Source organism: Peromyscus maniculatus, chromosome 8, assembly GCF_049852395.1.
Source record: "Peromyscus maniculatus bairdii isolate BWxNUB_F1_BW_parent chromosome 8, HU_Pman_BW_mat_3.1, whole genome shotgun sequence".
NCBI lineage: Eukaryota > Metazoa > Chordata > Mammalia > Rodentia > Cricetidae > Peromyscus > Peromyscus maniculatus.
Genome location: NC_134859.1, coordinates 108,149,015 through 108,168,001, shown reverse-complemented (window position 1 = coordinate 108,168,001; position 18,987 = coordinate 108,149,015). Strand labels below are relative to the sequence as shown.

Here is an 18,987-nt window from a genome sequence, read left to right as displayed (position 1 = left end):
ACAGTATGCTGCCTTCATGGCCCCTTCCTTCCTACAGCATGGTGCATTGTGCCATTGAAAGGTTGGGAGTTCTAAACCTTAATACTGAATAATATTTCTTTGCATGGTTGGACTACAGTTGTTTTTCTAGTCACCTTTGAAGGCCATTGGGTTGCTTTCTTGTTTGGGGGTTATGGCTGAACCCACTGTAAATGTCCAGGTTTGTGCATAAATATTTCATTTCTGTTGGGGAAAGACCTAAGAGTAGTCACAGGATCATGTGATCATCATCTGTTTATAAGGAAGGCATACATCACTCCTAATCTTTCTAGACCATGTTTCCATAGGGCTACTGAGAAAGGTAGCTAAAGATGAGGTGGGTGTAGGGAACGTGGGGTGCTAGCTGATGGCCTCACCCAGTAGACCTAGGACTAACAGGCCACTTTAAAACGACACTCAGTGTTCCTGCTTCGGTTTTATGGAAACATCATTTTCAGGTGCCATCCACAGGAGGTCACAGACGGAGCAGTGAGGGCCTACAGGAGCCCCTCGTGCTGTGGATGTATGAAGTGGAGACTTGAAGAAGGTCTGGTTTTGCAAACGTGTATTTTTCTCTCCATCTTACAGTGTGGCATCATCCTGGGGGCCCTGCTCTTGGTCTTCTGCTCATGGATGACACATCAGTCATGTATGTTCTTGGTGAAGTCGGCCAGCCTGAGCAAGAGGAGAACCTATGCTGGCCTGGGTAAGGCCCGACTTTCAGAATGCTGGCAGAGCTGATAGGCCCTTCTCAAGAAGCTTGATGCTTTTGCTTGTGGGGGTCTGGGGGGTCTTGTGTGTGTGTGTGTGTGTGTGTGTGTGTGTGTGTGTGTGTGATACGGGAGAAGACAGAAGGGGAGGTAGGAGGAGGTGTGGAGGGAGGAAGAGGAGGAAGCAGGGGAAGGAGGGGAAAAAAGAGGGGGGTAAGGAGGAGGAGGGGAGTTGGGAAAGAGAGGACAAAAAATAAGGAAGAGGAAGAGGGGGAAAGAGAGCAGGGGTGGAAAAATGAGAATCAATGGAGGAGGGAGAGGAGGAAGAGGGTCTGGGGGGGGGTCTTATTCCTCTTGTTTAGTTATTTTTCTTCTATTTCTTAAGGAATTTTCTGGATTTTTTTCTTTTCTTTTTGTTTTTAGAGCAATATTGTTGGTTTTTTGTTTTTGTTTTGTTTTGTTTTTTTTAATTCCCCCACCCTCAGACAAGGTGTCTCTCTGTAACAGCCCTGGCTGTCCTGGAGCTTGCTTTGTAGACCTGACTGGCCTCGAACTCACAGAGATCCTCTTGTCTCTGTCTCCCAAATACTGGGACTAAAAGGTGTGTGCCACCATACCTGGCTTTTTTAAATTTTGGTGCAAGGTGGGTGTGGTGGTGTTTATCTGTAATCCTAGCACTTGGGTGGATAAGGCAGGAGGATGTTCAAGGACAGCCTCTGTTTGGCTTCATAGCAATTTTGAGGCCAATTTGGGCTACATGAAACTATCTCAAGCTGGGCGGCAGCGGCGGCGGTGGCGGCGGCGGCGGCGGCGGCGGCGGCGGCGGCGTGGTGGCGGCGGTGGTGGCGGTGGTGGTGCACGCCTTTAATTCCAGCACTTGGGAGGCAGAACCAGGTGGATCTCTGTGAGTTCGAGGCCAAGGCTGGTCTACAAAGCGAGATCCAGGACAGGTCCCAAAACTACACAGAGAAACCCTGTCTCGAAAAACAAACAAACAAACAAACAAACAAAAAACCAAAGAAGAAACTATCTCAAAAAAACAAAACAAGGTCTGGTAAGAGTTACTGCACAAACCTGGCTGTGGTGGTATTGTGTTCCCCAAAATACTGTGCACCCTAATAAATTTATCTGGGGTCAGAGAACAGAAAAGCCACTAGATACTTAGGATAGGCAATGGTAGCACATGCTTTTAATCCTAGCATTCCATAGGCAGAAATCCATGTGTTCAAGAATACAGCCAAGCTTGGTGACTCACGCCTTTAATCCCAGGGAGTGGTGGTAGAAAGCAGAAAGGTATATAAGGCTTGAGGACTAGAAACTAGAGGTGTTTGGCTAGTTAAGCAATTTGGCTGGTTAAGCTTTTAGGCTTTGAGCAGCACAGTTCAGCTGAGATCCATTCAGATATGAGGACACCAAGGTTTCCAGTCTGAGGAAACAAGATCAGCTGAGAAGTTGGCCAGGTGAGGTAGCTGTGGCTTGTTCTGTCTCTCTGATCTTTCAGAGTTCACCCCAATACCTGGCTCAGGTTTGATTTTATTAATAAGAACTTTGAAGATTCCTGCTACACCTGGCAGCCTGAGTTCAGTTTCTGGAACCCACATAAAGGTGACAACAGAAGGAGAGAACCAGGGCTGGAGAGATGGCTCAGCAGTTAAAGGCTGGGCTCACAACCAAAATATAAGAAGGAGAGAACCAGCTACACAAAGTTGTGTTCTGAGCTACACATCCACAGTGTGGTACAAATGCACGCATACACATATGCACACATGATAATGAATGAAATTACATATATATGCACACACATTATTGTTTTCTTGTTTTGTTTTTGAGACGGAGTTTCTCTGTATAATAGTCCTATCTGTCCTGGATCTCGCTCTGTAGACCAGGCTGGCCTAGAACTCACAGAGATCCTCCTGGCTCTGCCTCCCGAGTGCTGGGATTAAAGGCGTAAGCCATTGCCACTGCCTGGCCTGTTGTTTTTGAGATAAAGTTTCACTGTGTAGGTAGGTATACCTAGCCTGGAACTTGCTATGTAGATCAGGCTGGCCTAGAACTCACAGAGATCTACTTGCCTCTGCTTTTTAAGTGCTGAATATAATTTTTTAAAACACGCAATCAAAAACACTGTTCAAAAATTTAAAAAAAAAAAAAAAAAAAAGGCCTGGCAGCACACACCTTTAGTCCCAGCACTTGGGAAGCAGAGACAGGTGGATGGATCTCTGAGTTCCAGGCCGGCCTGATCTACAGAGTGAGTCCAGGACAGCCAGGGCTACACAGAGAAATCATGTCTCAAAAAACCAAAAAAAAAAAACAAAAACAAAAACAAAAAAAGGTAGAATCACCTGGTCAGAACTGGGCTGAGGTGGAGGGTAGAGAGCATCAGGCCCCTCTCTCTCCCCCTTGTGCTCCTACCTCTTTACAGATGCGCATACCCGCCCTTCAAGTCCATAGACTTCCTCTCCGTAGCCTTCTGCTGACTTGCTGCCGCTAACTCCCAACCCCTGGAACCCCACGATGGAAACGCTTCAGTCTAGCTTGTGTCTGGGGCTCAGTGCCTCATCTGCCTTTCTCCCAGGACTGTTGGTTGCAGCTCTGTTCCCTCTACTTCTTCTCAGTTTCAGCCACAAGGACTAAATGCAGCGCTTGTGCTTGTCTTTAGGTAGTTTGGCTTCAAGAGCAGGAGGGTGCCTCTCTCTCCGTCCTCCCCTCAGGTCGGCATGTGAACCTGGTTGTTTCTGCCCGCCAGGTTTGGACCTTCTTGCTGTGTAGCTCGTTCTGGAATTCTTTGGCATGGGGTCGGAATGCCACTCTTCTGCTCTTGGTACTTACCTTGTGGGGGAATGTGGAAAGAAAATTTCTAGCCTCCTGGGATGTTCCTGACCTCCCCACCAGTGTGTGGCTGGAATGTTGCTCTCACCTGCATAGCGCCTGCCTCTGGTCCTGGCTCTCACCGTCAAGCGAGGAAAGTGGTGCAGCGTGTGGGGGCCGATGGACTAGTGCCAAGTAAAGTAGTTCTTGAGACCATGCCTCCGTCTTGCCCTCCTCTAGATGCACATATGGGCTTCTGCAGTGTGGTCTCTTGTTTTTTTCCAGTCTGCTTTGCGGTGGTACCAGTACCCTGATGTTCATTTCTGGCCTCAGAACCCAAGGGATGTGTTCCTTCTCTTTCTTTTGTGATGATGTTGGTTCTGTCTTTTACTGCCATTTGAAGAAGTGAGGTTTATCAGTTAAACTTGATCCACACTGAGACAGCCTAGTTCTGCCCTACCAGGAAGCAGGAGGTGAGGTGATTGGGGGTTGCCCTTGGTGGTGTGGAGCCATGTTGCAGTGTGTGGTCCTTTCCCTCTGAGACCTCTGTCCATGTTTTGTAGCTGAAGTTCCAGCTTCTGTATCCTGTGTCCTGAAAGAAGATGTGAGCTTAGCCCTGGGCTGGGGCAGCCATGGCTTCTTGTAGTTGGTCGGCCAGTCAGTTATTCTTCGAAAGCCCCTGAGAAGTCAAACTGGTTTGTCTAGATTTGAGCAATGGAAAGAAAATTGTCAGAGTGAACACCTCTGAATGCTGGCTGCCTGGGGTTGCAGCTTTAACTGAATGTGGTAACTTACTGGAAACAACACATTCCCAAAAATTCCCGTAGTCTAGCTTATCTCCCCCCCCCACCTTTTTTTCCTGTCTTTTGAGACAGGGTTTCTCTGTGCAGCCCTGGCTGTCCTGGAAATCACTCTGTACACTAGGTTGGCCTTGAACTCAGAGATCTACCTGCCTCTGCCTTCCAAGTGCTGGAATTAAAGGCGTGTGCCACCATCGCCTGGGTCCTAAACAAGACGGCTTAGTTGTGTGGGCCCCCAGAGAGTCTTTTAGACTCTCACTCTCCCGAGCCCCCCGATAATCTTCTGGGCCCTCAGTCTCCCAGGTCCCCAGAGCTTTTCGAGCCCCTAGACAATTTCTGGAATTGGAATCCTGATCTCCCTAGTCCCCAGTCTGTCAGGTCCCCAGATGGTCTTCTGGACCTGTCAGCTCAGCACCAGTTTTCTTTTGTTTACAAGTTGGGGTGACTAGCTATATGGGAGCCAGAGTGGTAGAGAGGTTCTCCTGTGCCACCACCTGCCATGGTCTGGCCCTACAGGTAGTGTGGAGCCCTCTTCTATAGCTAGACAGACACTTGCCTTTCTCCCTTGTCCTTTGTCCTCTTGATGGGCCAGGACTCACTGTCTACTTATGCTGCAGCCCATCAGGGTGCTCAGAAGATGTGCCCCTCTTTCCCTCAAGATATAGCAGACCTGACATGGCCTGTGTCTATGGATGTATGAGAGGACCCTGGGTTGGGTCATGGACACTTGGGCTCTGTAGATGAAATGTGCAGATAGCCTATGTCCTCACTTGGAGACCATGGAAGAAGGTGAAGAACTTCCAGGGTGGTAGTCATGTCTTCAGTAAAGAGCCTGTTTGCCATTTGTACTCCATGGGAATCTGGGAACCTCTTTCTCATATTGGCCCCTTTGCCTTTTAAGTCTTAACCACACCACCAGCTGTGGCAGTGGCCTCTTTTCCCTGGCAAACTCCCCCCCCCTCTGGAGAATGAATGTCTGCAGAGTGGAGAATCAACACAGTGGGGTTGATGGTGAATGTGGACGCCAGTTTGCTGTGTTTGCTTTGGCTCTTGTGATTGTTGGATGGTGTTTATAAACTCCACACCTCCTGCTTCTGTGCCCAGCTTATATTCCACATGGCCTTTTTAAACCTCATTTCATTTCAGGTGTATTAGTTAGCACCATGGCCAAATCAACTTGGAGAGGAAAAGGTTTATTTTATCTTACAACTCTCAAGTCGCACTGTCGCTGAGGGAAGGCAGGGCAGGGACTGAAGCAGAGGCCATGGAGGGGGTTTCTCACTGGCTTGCTCCTCATGGCGTGCTCAGCTCACTTTTTCATACAACTCAGGGCCATCTGTCCCGATGTGTCACCACCCACAGTGAGCTGGGTCCTCCCACATCAGTCACTAATGAAGAACATGCCCTACAGACATGCTACAGGAAGTCTGATAAGGGTGTTTTCTCAGGTGAGAGTCCCTCTCCTAAATATACCTATCTAGGTTTGTGTCAAGTTGACAAAAACAAGAACATGATAGAAGGAAACACAGCCACATCAGTGACTCCTGGGAAACTCTTCTGGCTTCAGACCCTGCTCTAGGAGTGTGTGCTCTGGGATGGAAGCCACCTTCTCTAGCAGTGGAGACCGTATGACGGCCCTGTGGCTTCTGGTCTTTTCAGCTGTGAATAGTGGATGTTGCTGGTACTCACCATGGCTCATGGTCAGTGTGCCTCACTCTTCACGGGCCTAGAGTAGTACTGCAGGGGCATGCTGGCTGGATGCCTCTTCTTGCGTGTCCTTGAGTGGTGTGGCCTAGGTTTGGTGAGCAAGACTCTGAAGTGGAGCTCTGACACCTGTTCTGTATGCTGTCCCAGCCTCCCGGAGCTGACGATGTGTATTATGCACCTGCCCAGTCTGTTGGCCCTGTGCCCATGCTGCAGTGGGGATCCCAGGGCTGTTCCTCCTACACCTCGTCCGGGAGCGGCCCAACTGAAGTCACTGGCCAGCCTTCCCCACCTTGTATTGCCCTAGTCATGAGCAGCAACCTCTTCCCTGCCTCATCTGTGTCCCGTCTTGAATGGCACTCCTTTCTTGCCCTGCCGTTGCTGGTATTGTGGGCAGTGGAGGTAGAGTCAGTTCTGCTTGGTGTCCTGTGGCCCTGTTTCTCAGGGCTCAGGGAAGATAAGGACAGGCAGGTGCGCAGAAAGCCTGGTCTTGCCTGGGCTCTGTTGAGAGTGATCTGGGAGAAGACAGAACCCCCTCCTGCTGGTCTTTTGGCTAGCTGATGACCTCCACTTTCTCACACCTGGAAGCATGTGTGTTCTGGAATTTTCTAGGGCAGGCAGGCTCTTCTGTATTTGAAGTGTGCAGTAGGCCCACTTTCCTTTTAGAGAGTACAAAGGAACAATAGTGGGAGCTGGAATGGGTCAGTGCTTAGGCCCTCTGTGTCTTATGCTGCGTGTTCTGGCGCAGGGCTTAGAGGGTGGGTATCCTTTGGTGACATGGCAGGCAGCTATTGATACTGCCTCTGGAGTTCTTTCAGTTTTTTGAAATTCTCAGTCTAGACCTTAGGTAATGTTCTGAACTGGGTTTCAGTCCTTGCTAGATGAACTTGAGGGGTATACCTGGTTCCTTTCGCAACTGAGTCTGGGAAAGACCAGAGTGACCCCTGGAGGCTGGAGTCCTTGTTGTTCTCAGGCCAGGCTGAGGCTGATGCCAACTGTCTGGCTTTTGCCAACTCTGTGCCTCTCCCTCAGTTAAAAGTAACAAGGATTTTGTTTGGTTCATTCATACCCAGTGGATGTGTGTTTCCTGCTCTTCAACCTCAGAGGGCTGCTGGCCCAGAGTGAGGGAGGAAACAAGGGGCAGGAAGCTGGGGCTGTGACAAGGTTGAGGCCATCCTGTCACGTGCACTGCCTTTGGCTGCTCCCACAAGACCAGAACTTCCCTTTGCCCTCATCTGGCTGAACTATGGGGGGAAACACTGGCTGACCGGATAACTGTTAAGGTCCTGTGAAGAACCTTGTTGAGTCAGCTTTTAACTTCCCATCTGCTGGAAACAGTTTTGGATCAGAAAGTGAAAGACAGCCCCGTTTCCTGGTTGGACCCTGCTGCGGCCATGCGTGCCAGCCGTTATCAGCGCTCTTTTACTGGCTGTCCTGGGCACTGGCAAGGCTCAGAGCCCTTGTTCCTTCCTTTCTCAGAGTGCCATGCTTGCAAAGATCCTGTTCTGTTCTGTAAATCATAGTCAAAGGACAGATATGAAGCCCTCAGCAGTGTCCGTGTGGTACAGGGCATGAGTTCCGCGTTCTGGGGCAGAGGTTGAACCCACTGGATCCCTCCTGAGTTCTCCCTCTTCCCCTGCCCTAAGTGGGGCTACCTCTGCTGTATTGGCACTGCTCCAAGCAGGCCTACTCATCGCTGTCGTGGGCAGAGAACACTACTTTATAGGGTCCTGGAGTCCTTTCCCCCTTAAAGTTTCATATGAAACAACAACGAAACCCCCGCCCAAGGTTCCCTTCTTCCCTTGCTTTGTCCTTGTTTCCCGTTGTTTCATTTGAGGATGGTAGGTCTAAAGAAAGTCGAGGGACTGGAGTTTGAAAGTATTTCATTATCCATGAAACTTGGAACAAATGGATGCTTGTCAAACTGCCATTCACAGCTTTCCTGGGCAGCCTTTTTTCTCACCGTTGGATTGAGCTTTCTTCTCTTGTCTTTCCTAGCGTTCCATGCCTACGGCAAGGCGGGGAAGATGCTCGTGGAGACCAGGTAAGCGGCGCAGCCTTGCTGGGTCCCACCCTTCTTCCTGAAGCAGTGGAGGAGCTGGAGCCTGGTGGGAATGAACGTTGCGTTTCACGTGAGGATTGGCTGATAACGCCTACTATGCTTCTGAAGAGTTACTTAGAGAATAGCTGGAAGTCGGTTTATTGTACCCTTAAAATGACGGTTGTCAAAGCTGAAAGCCTGTTTAAGTCTTGCTGAGACTTCGTGCGTGAGAATGGAGAACTTGGGGAGCACAGCAAATAGTTCCCTTGGATAGTTAATCTCAGTGCTGTTCTGTAGATGGTCCCCAATTCTCCTGCAGAAGGGATGCACTAATCCAGAATGTCACATTGTTGTCATTGAAAGTAAAATTTTATGAGTTGAAAAAATTGTTGGGAAATTACACTTTTAGGCTTTTAAATCAGGGAATTGTGAAAACAGAAGGAAACATTCCGGGAAGCAGTTGATTATTCCTTTAACTTGTCTAACATCACTGTGAGTTTTTGTTGCACCTGAATTTCTGAAGCTCCTGTGGAAGGAAAATATGCTACCCCACAGAGAATAGTTAAGTGTGGCTCAGTATTCACCCCAAGTGCAATGGAGAGGGCCCCAAACATCCAGTCCTATGAGTGTGGACATACAAAACTGTCTGTCACTCAGCCAGTTTCCTGGCAATGCCGTGTCAGCACAGGCCAGGGACTGGATCTGGTCCTGGGTGTCAGACTGGGGGTGCCTGGGTCGTGATTCTCGTAAAGGTGCCATGTTCTCATCACAAAGCAGCACTTTGTCCAATCTGACTCCAAAGCCCTGTGCCGTCTGTCTTCACAGCATGATTGGGCTGATGCTGGGGACCTGCATCGCCTTCTACGTCGTGATCGGCGACTTGGGCTCCAACTTCTTTGCCCCGCTGGTTGGATTACGGGTAAGGCTCTGTTCACTGTCTGGCCTGTGGTGATACTTGTGCTGCCACCCCTGTCTCCTCTCCTTAAGCCAGCTGAGACCAGTGTCCTGGGCCCAGAGAGCTCCCATGCCTGCCAGCCACTCAGGTTCCCTTGGATTTCAGGGGCTTTGCTGGGGTAGTGTCTGAGAGATACCAGGAGAGGGAGAGCAGGCTGTGATACAGCCTGCAGTGTGAGGGCAGGGAGGAGGAGGAAGGGCAGGGGGGAGGAGGGGCATGACAGGTCACACCATTGTGCAGCCCAGAGGCCTCGGCCTTCCAGGGCTGCTCATCAACAGGCAGAAGAGGCCGGGCCCTCATGTGGCTGCTGGGTTGGCTTTTGACCAGTACCTTGAGTCAGGGAGCTGGGTCTCTACCCTGCTGAGGAAGGGAGGAGGGCACTGCCAGTCAGGGCCTGTGACATAGCTCTGTGCATCCTTCAGGGGACCCTCCCTGTCCCTGAGGGGTACCACCTGTGAACTGTGCCCCACACAGTCTTCCTCTCCTACAGGGGAACAAGAGCTGTAGCCAGTGACTGGCTAGGGAGAGTACACACATGGCCCTGGAGGGTCTTTTCTGTGAAGAGTTCTTCGTATCTGTTTATCAGATAGGTAGAGATGGATTTTAGTTTGTAAAGATGGCAGCTGAGGGGTGGCCCTACTCATGAATACAATGTGTTGGATTTTTTATGGTGCTGGAGAGCTAGCTTTCCAGTGAGCATCCCGTGAGCCTGGCCCTGGTCTGTGTTCTGAAGGTATCTTCCCATTTTGCTTTCCATCTCTCGCTCTTCCTGTGGGTTCACAGAGCTGTGGTTCAGTCCCTCACACAGGTGCTTGGGTCAAAACCTATTGACCGGTGCACGGTCAGGCGTCTCACCTGTAGTTCTGAGAGACTTGCAGGACAGCATTGGCCTCTGCACCTTGCGAGTGCTTCCCATGCAGTGAGCCGGTGTGCACAGAGCCTGTCTGTCCTCTTCCTCCATGGTGTCCAGTGCGCCCTTGCTCAGCACTGTGGGCTGTTGGAGGTGTGCAGGTACCTGCAGCTGGGCAGTAGAAGCTCTTGGCCTCCACCTGTGCTGTCAGCTGTGACGAAGGATCCAGGAAGTCCGAGTGCGGGCTGCCGCTGAGTTAGATGGTAGATAGCCTTTGCTTGCTAGTAGATGCTAGTCTGGAGTTCTGTGATGAATCTTCTGGATCAAAATTTCCTTCTGCAGCAGAGTTGGCTCTGAGTCGTATGGAGAAGTGGTGGCTCCTCCTACCAGCCCCCGGCACTAGCTGTGCGGGTATGCCAGAGCAGGCGGGTCCCTACCCGCTCTTGGCACCTTCCTTCCCTGTGTAAAGGGGCAGCTGACCTTTCTGTCCTGACTGCTCTCATTGTGGAGCCTGGCTGGGCCACACTGGGGCCAGAGGTGTCTAGTACTTTGATCCACATGGCACAGCTGCCGAGAGGGGAGCTTTCAGAGTGAGCATGCCAGGCTTGACCCCGCCTCCTGCTGTTTCAAGGCCTCAAGGTGCTCCCCAGCCTGCGGCGACTCCTGCCCTGGCAACACTGTAAGCTGAGCCTCGGCAGTGAGTACTCAGCGCCGCAGACCGTGAGGATTCTGCTGGTTCCCTTTCAGGTGACCAACAGCTTGCGCGTGTTCCTGCTCTTCGCGGTGTCCCTGTGCATTGTGCTCCCACTCAGCCTGCAGAGGAACATGATGGCCTCCATCCAGTCCTTCAGTGCCATGGCGCTCCTCTTCTACACCATCTTCATGTTTGTGGTGAGCACCACATGCACGGTTAAGGGCGTTGTTTGTGGCTTAGTCCTTCCCATAACCAGGAATGTCCATGCCTGAGTCTGGTGTAGCCATTGGCTACCTTGTGGGGGGCAGGGGAAGGTGGCTCTGAGTCTTACAACTGTGGTTGAGTTTCTGCCTTGTCATGAAGGCCATATGTATGTCTGACTAGTGGGTATCAGAGGCCCGGCAGTTGAATAGCAGGGTGAGGGACGCTGAGACCATCATCCCTTTACCAAGGCTCTAGAAAAAGCAAATGTAGCAGATGTGTGTTTTGTGGGAAGATCTTTCATGTGGCGCGTGTGACCAGGTCCATGGTGCCACCATGGTGGCACTTGTCATTTTTGGTGCCAGTTGTCATTTTCTAAAAGCTTTTGGAGGACAGTCTGGACGACGAGGTGCGGGGACTTCCGAGAGGGTCCTCACCCTTTGCCGCCTGAGCCTGCTGAACCCTTTAATCACTCTCCCTGGCTAGGGAAGAAGCTACCCCTCCTGAGAGCAGGGCCAGGCGTCCTTGCAGGAGGTTGTACAGTCTGGGCTGCAGGTTTCTCACTGCAGCCATGGTCTGCCAGTGCCCCGCCAGTGCCCCTCAGCTCTCTGAGGACCAGCCCAGGGACAGTTAACTCCTTACTCAGGTAGCCACATCCTCAGTGGCTGAGCTGCTGAAAGATGGCTATGTCTGCCTGGGCCAGGGTGAGGGAAGGAAGGACATGCCATATCAAGGGGACAGCATTCTGTAATTGGAGACAGACATCAGGGCTGGGATGGCGAGTGAGGCTTTGCTTCTGTCTCCCCTAAGAGGCCCAATATAGGAGCTGCTCCATCCTGTGTAGAAAACCCCCTGCAGCCAGGTATACCCCTCAGGGGTGTTCAGGCAGCTTCAGGTATGGACTGAGTGTGAGCCAGGGTCCAGGCTGTAGGAAGGAGTAAGCCATCCTCGATGTAGAGAACTGCATGTCTCCTGCACCTCCTCTGTGGCAAGGTGTCCAGTGGTCCACGCTGCACGCTGACTCCTGACCCTTGCCCTGCTCTCTCTCCGGTCCAGATTGTGCTGTCCTCCCTTAAGCACGGCCTCTTCAGTGGGCAGTGGCTGCAGCGAGTCAGCTACATCCGCTGGGAGGGCATTTTCCGCTGCGTCCCCATCTTCGGCATGTCCTTTGCCTGTCAGTCGTAAGTACCCTGAGGTGGCGGGGCTGGAGGTGGGGCCGAGGGTGTAGAGGCGTGGGGATCAGAGTCCTGCTTTTCTCGTTGCTTGAGCTGCTTGTTCCTGGCCACCGAGGAATGACGGCTTGTTCTAGTACGGCTGTTCCCTCTAGGATGAGGGGCCAGACCTCTTGTAACTGGGAAATGAACTGTTGCGGGGACTGACTGGCAAGGGCACCTAGTTTTCCAGATCCCATGAGAGGAGAGTTGGCTGTGGGGTGCAGCAGCAACCCAGCCATCTGATTGTGCAGAGTCCCGAGTGTTTTGCCAGAATTTAGCTGTTCTTCTGAGAATATTTAAAAAGAAGTTGCACAAACATTGACTTCAGGCTGCTGCTGCGATGCCTCTGAGGCTTGTGTGTGCAGGCGGGCTCTCTGGCGTGCGGGGCTCTGTGAACACAGAACGGGCTGCTCCCCCTTCACAGCAGCGCTACCTTCTCCATCAGGGTGGCAGGAGCTTGTGATGCACGCCCGGGTGGGAACAGTAAGCGGAAACCTGACATCAATGGGAAAAGACCATCAGCATGTGTGTGAGGGGGGCTGGCAGAGAAGCCCCCTCCTGTGGTGTCAGTGGGCATGTATTGTGCCAATCGTAAACTAGTGTGACAGAAGATTTGCTCACACTGCTGTGTTTACACCCACATGCGAGTTCCAAATCGTCGTTTCCCACTTACCGGCTCCTCTTGGCAGCTCTGTCTCCGCCAGAACGTGCTCCAGCCTCGCTGTTTAATGTCCCCATTATCGTCGGTGACAGAAGTTACATTCTTGTGAGGCGTACCTAGTTACCATTTGTCCTTTCTGCCTGCGTGCTTGCTTTTTAAAAAGCAAGCCTGTGGTTGGGCTTCTTTGGCAGTAGCCGCCTAGCAGGCAGTGCAACTCTGTGGGTCGGTTCTTAGTGCAAGTTACTGTTCCTGGAGGGTGGAAGCATGCCACTGTCTAAGTGCCGGGTTCATCTCCCTTCCATGAAGACCTGGGGGCTATAAATGTGCCCTCTTCTCCTGTGTTGGTCACATATTGTCCCCAGGCTGTGAGCACGCAGTGTTTGCCAGGTGAGTGGCCTGTCCCAGCTGGGATGGCAGCCAGCCCCCTTACTTGGTGCCTGGAGTAGTTCTTGCTGTGATCGTCTTGCCCCTTCGATCTCACTTCGTGGTAGATAGACCTTGTGTTATACAGAACTGTCACCCTGGATCCGGAGAAATGGCCACATGGAACATAGAGGGCCTCGGTAGAAGAGCGTGCACCTGGAGAGCTTACTCTCAGGAGCTGTGTGATGCCACAGGGGCTGCTCTCTGAAGTGGGGGCCAGGTGGGAGGGCAGTTGGGACTGAATGGCAACCTATGGAACCAGCTTTTCCACGGTGTCCAGGCACATCCCACCTCTTCACAGCACCCGCAGTGCCATTGCCTGTGTGTGGTACGGGCGTCTGTGTCTGTGCACGAGTATCTGGTTCAAGTTCCCTTCCTGGTGGGCCTCCTGCTCTGACTAGAGTCCGGTCAGCCTGATAAGCTGTTGCCGGCCTCAGAGCTGAGCCCAGGGCTCATGCTAGCTTCCCTTCAGCGCCCCTGAGGCTGTGCAGGGTGTGGCTGACTCCTGGTGAGAAGGGGGTGGACAGGGGTTGCACTTGCCTTGCCAGGCCCTCCCACGTATCCGTGCCTGCTTTTTGATCAAAGCAGTGTGTCTCTTTGTTTTCCTGGAACTTTTTAAAGACGTTTTTGTGCATAGCTCCACTCATCCTTGTGCTGATCTGTTTATTGGTTGCTGATTTCCGGTATGCACATGTGATGGTTACACACACACACACACACACACACACACACACACACACACACACACACACACACACATACTTGCCTGGTTGTTCCTAGTCTGGTTTCCTTAGTGCCTTTGATCTTGTCCTGGAAGTTTATAGCCACCTGGGAAGTACTTAAGGGTGACTACCCGGTTCCCCTCCTGTTCTAGCTTAGTTCTTTAACTCATGTTCTAACCTGAACCATCTCAAATGCAGTGTGGGGGCTGGTCCCCCACAGGAACTCTTGAAGAATGAGGGATAAGAGACTTAGTTAGAAATAGAGAGAAGAGAAACAGAGAAAACGCAGGATAGACTCGGGCAGGCCTGGATCCTTATCCAGCGGCCCAGAGCTTTAGTCCAAAGGCCGATTTACAATGATGCTAAGGGGTGGAGCAAAGGACCTCCCCCTGCTAGTTACAGTCACCTGGTGCCCGGGCCCTGCATACTCTCCTCAGTCGGGTTTTCTGTCCCAAGTCCTCAGACATGCTGTTTGCAGAGCACCTTCGTGAGGTTGTCATATCCCTGTCCTGACATGGGGTCCCTCCTCCATGTCCAGCAGCAGCACACTCCTGGCACCAGACCTAGGACAGAAGCCAGTTTTCTCTTCACTGGAGAGAGGCTGCGAGTCGGGAAATGTGCGCAGGCTGTCTCCTTGTCTGTGCTCACTGCCGTGTCTGTTGACGGTGCTGAGGTGGCTGCAGCCAGCCAGCCCGTGATGTTGAACTTGCCGTCCCTGGCAGTGGTGCTGCTTGGCTTCCTGTCGGCTCCTTCCTCAGACCTCTTTTCAGTCCCTGCCCAGTCACACCTGCACTCCCACAGCATGGTGCTAGTTGTGAAGGCATCTCCACGGAACCTCTCAGGGTAGGTTGGTGGGTCTCATGGTGCTACCATCTGTAGCGTCATCCAGCTGCTCTCCCGGGCCCCATGAATCATGGTCTGTGGAGGATGGTCTGGGAAAGAAGTGCCAGGGGTTTGTTGCCTGGGCCATTTTGGTAGAGGTTCTAGGAGTTGTCAGGAGGAGTGTGCTGCTGCTAACTCGATTGTCTTTACACAGCCAGGTCCTGCCTACCTATGACAGCCTGGACGAGCCATCGGTGAAGACCATGAGTTCCATATTTGCCTCCTCCCTCAACGTGGTCACTGCCTTCTATGTCATGGTAGGAGCCACCACACCTTCTCCTTGATGCACAGTAGCACAGCACACCGCCTCTTGCATCAAGACGCCTGTCGCCTGCCCATCTGTCAGGGTCGCAGACATAACCGGCTCCCACCCTTTCCATGCCAGTGTCTGGAGGTCACTGTTCACGGTGACCCAGAGCAGTTCAGTTCCTCAGCCCCAGGTATCCCAGGCCTGGGCACCTGGGAGCTGCTTCTGCCCTGGACCATGTTGCATTTTCTTTCTGTTTTTTTTTTTTTTTTTTTTTTTTTTTTTTTTTAAGACAGGGTCCTACTTTGTATTCCTGACTGATCTCAAACTTGGGGTGATCCTCCTGCTTTTGCCTCCCAAGTGCTGGGATTGTGGGTGAGCACCACAATGTCCAGTTTTATGAACATTATCCAGTCTGAAGAACTCAGGCATCTTGACCAGGGCTGGTTCCAGATTGCTTTAACTGGGGGGCCTGCTTTCCCTTCTCCATGGCCATTGTTAATTCTCTACAGAGGAGCATTCCAATTAAAAAGAAATGAGGGTGCATGGGATGCCAGTGTGAGAGAATATCCCAATTCACAAACATCAGAAACGTTTTCAGTCGTTTCTCATCCCCCACTTCCTTAAGACAAGGTTTCTCTGTGTGGCCCTGGCTGCCCTGTAGACCAGGCTGGCCTTGAACTCAGATCCACCTGCCTCTGCCTCCTGAGTGCTGAGATTAAAAGCATTCGCCACCACTGCCCGGCTCTTATTAATATCCTTGCTGTTTTCTTCCTTCCCTTCCCTTCCCTTCCCTTCCCTTCCCTTCCCTTCCCTTCCCTTCCCTTCCCTTCCCTTCCCTTCCCTTCCCTTCCCTTCCCTTCCCTTCCCTTCCCTTCCCTGCCTTTCTCCCCTCCCTCCCCCTTCTCTCTTTCCCTATTTATTTATTTATTTATTTATTTATTTATTTGTTTGTTTGTTTGTTTGTTTGTTTGTTTATTTATTTGAGACAGGTACTCATTGTGTAGCCAAAGCTGGCCTGAAGCTCACATGTAGCTTAGGCCTTGAACTCAGATCCTCCTGCCTCCTCCTAAGAGCTGGGATTATACCACATCTGGCTTCTGTTTGTTGTCTTTAAGAATATAGAGCTAGGGCTGGAGAGATGGCTCAGAGGTTCAGAGCACCGACTGCTCTTCCAGAGGTCCTAAGTTCAATTCCCAGCACCCACATGGTGGCTCACAACCATCTGTAATGAGATCTGGTGCCCTCTTCTGGTGTGCAGGCAGACATGCAGGCAGAACACTATATACATAATGAATAAATAAATAAATAAATCTTAAAAAAAAAAAAAAAAAAGAATACAGAGCTAGACAAGCAGCCTAGTTGGGAGAGAGCGTGCCTTGCATACATGACTCCCTTGGTCTGAGCCCCAGAACCGTGGAGGGGACAGATGCTGTCTGAAGAGGATGTGAATGTGCTGGGGTTGCAGCTCGGCTCCTGCCCTTGCCTGTGGCGTCAGTCTTCAGCGTGGTCGCTGGAGCATCATCCAGTCCTGGAGCTTCCTCCATCCTCTTCGCCCACGGCTATTTGACTGGCTTTATTTTATTTCAGTTTGGTTTTTGAGGCGGGGTTACACTGTGTGGCCCAGTTTGGCCTGGAACTCTCTCCATCCTCCTGTCTCTGCCTCCCGAAAGCTGGGATCACAGGCCTGTGCCCTACACCCAGCTCCTGATTAACAGTGCCTCCTCTGAGCCCGGCTCTGGTGGTGACTCCTTTTAATCCAGCACTCAGGAGGATCTCCATAAGTTTTTTTTTTTTTTTTTTTTTTTTTTGGTTTTTCGAGACAGGGTTTCTCTGTGTAGCTTTGCGCCTTTCCTGGAGCTCACTTGGTAGCCCAGGCTGGCCTCGAACTCACAGAGATCCGCCTGGCTCTGCCTCCCGAGTGCTGGGATTAAAGGCGTGCGCCACCAACGCCCGGCAGGATCTCCATAAGTTTAAGGCCAGCCTGGTCTACAGAGTGGGTTCCAGGACAGCCAGGACCACACAGAGAAACCCTGTCTCAAAAAACTAAAAAGAAAAAAAAAGGCTCCTCTGAAAGGCTTGGAGGTATTCTAGAACCTTCCTTTCCATATTGGCAACTCCATTTTTGCCTCATTTATAGTTTTGTTGAAGTTACGCTTGAACAGTTCACCTTCGGTTATCAAGAATTTTATGTCTGAGGAGATGAGGAGGGCTTTTGTGTTGGGGTGGGTGGGTTTTGTGCCAGCTTCCTTGGAGGTGCTCTGAGGCCACTCTGGGACAAAGACAGGCAGTCAACACAGACTGACAGACAGACAGCTGGCCACATTGCTTTGTCCCTCTGACAGGTGGGGTTTTTTGGCTACGTCAGCTTCACTGATGCCACGGCCGGCAACGTGCTGATACACTTCCCCTCCAACCTGGTGACAGAGATGATCCGAGTGGGCTTCGTCATGTCCGTGGCTGTGGGCTTCCCCATGATGATTCTGCCATGCAGACAGGCCTTGAACACACTGCTGTTCGAGCAACAGGTATGATCTTTCATTCTCTTGGGCTAGCTCTGTTTCCATGGTAGGTGGAGCTTTTCCTAGTTAACAATAAACAGTGTGTGTATGTGTTTGGGGGTGGGGTGGGGTGGGTGGGTGTGTGTAAGTCAGAGAACAACGTTTAGAAGTTGATTCTCTTCTGTTGTGGGTCCAGGGGTTGTCTGGCTTGTGTGGCAAGTGCTTTTGCCTGCTGAGGCATCTTGTTGACCCAGACAAATTTCAAGTGGAATGAAGTCCTGGATTATTTTGAGGGGAGTGTTTTCCAGGCTGGCCATGAACTCAGGATTCTCTCCTCTCTCTCCTAGCACCACTCTCTGAGTGTTAGGATCACAGGTGTGTGCCACAATACCCAGCTGAAATGAAGTGGTTTTTGTCATTGTGTGTAATTTAAATTTTTTCTTTATTTAGTGTGGTAGTGGGGCTCTTTTGCCTTGGTGTGCGAATGGAGGTCAGAGGAAACTGGTGGGGTCCAGTTCTGTCCCTTCACTGTGTGGGTTCCGGGATCAAACTCAGGTTGTCAGGCTTGGTGACAAGTGCCTTTACCTAATGAGCCTTTCTTGCTGGCCCCGGCAGGAAGTTTTTAATAGAGATCATCCGTCCTTCCTTTCTTCTTCTTTCCTTTGTTGTTAGAGATTGAACCTAAGGCTTTGTATATGCTAAAGCACACCCACGGCTCTTGAGCTGCATGTACTCCCAGCCCCCTGACCAGGCACGGCTTGCATTAACCTAGGTAAAAAGAACACAGAAGAGTGCCCTTTGGGCCATGCCAGCTGTGTAGGCAACTTGGTTCATCTATGGGATTTGCCAGCATTGATGCTTGCAACCTCAAGTCAGAGAGATGGTGAGACATGAGGGCTGCTGTGGAAGCAGTCCTGGGGAGGCTGTAGCCGGGTCACAAATTCACTGGCCAACATCATCACAACTGGAATCATGGGATAGGCTTGTGCTGCTTCTGTACTTTGTAGTGACTTCAGTATAGTGTGTTGGTAGAGCCCGTGTGTGTGTGTGTGTGTGTGTGTGTGTGTGTGTGTGCGCGCGCACACTTCACAAGAAACTTTTTAAAATAATATATTTAAATTTATTTTATGTGCATTGGTGTGAAAAAGTCAGATCCTCTGGAACTGGAGTTACAGGCAGTTGTGAGATATCATGTATGTGGGTGCTGGGAATTGAACCCAGGTCCTCTGGAAGAGCAGCCAGTGCTCTTTACTGCTGAGCCATCTCTCCAGATCCCCACAAGAAACTTTAAAATACAGGGATTGAAACTCAAAAGCTCTCTGGTCCTTGCTTGCTGTTGCCCTGGGTTGCCTCACATCTATTGCGCTTCTCCATCTCAGCTTTCTTTCCACCCTTGTTCACAGGGGCCCCCTCTCCTGAGTCTGGTAAGATGGTCCACTGTCCAGGCTGTTTTCTGTGATGACTGGACTTTGCCATCTAGATCAAGATTCTTTGGCTCCAATGCCTGACATCTTAGCACCTGGTTTGTGTGATCAGCCAGGACTCCTGGTGGCTGG

At 51.2% G+C, this 18,987-nt stretch overlaps 1 protein-coding gene across 15 annotated transcripts in view; it reads left to right on the top strand.

Annotated features, from left to right (window-relative positions):
* Slc38a10 (solute carrier family 38 member 10) overlaps nt 1–18,987 on the top strand; it is a 58,538-nt gene that overhangs the window by 4,497 nt on the left and 35,054 nt on the right. For all 15 annotated transcript variants that reach the window (XM_006987700.4, XM_076543902.1, XM_042283295.2 and 12 more), the window contains exons 2-8: nt 607–724; nt 8,039–8,084; nt 8,907–9,000; nt 10,634–10,777; nt 11,838–11,962; nt 14,838–14,940; nt 17,276–17,458. In XM_006987700.4, coding sequence (XP_006987762.1) covers nt 607–724; nt 8,039–8,084; nt 8,907–9,000; nt 10,634–10,777; nt 11,838–11,962; nt 14,838–14,940; nt 17,276–17,458 — 813 coding nt within the window. The remainder of the gene's footprint in view (nt 1–606; nt 725–8,038; nt 8,085–8,906; nt 9,001–10,633; nt 10,778–11,837; nt 11,963–14,837; nt 14,941–17,275; nt 17,459–18,987) is intronic.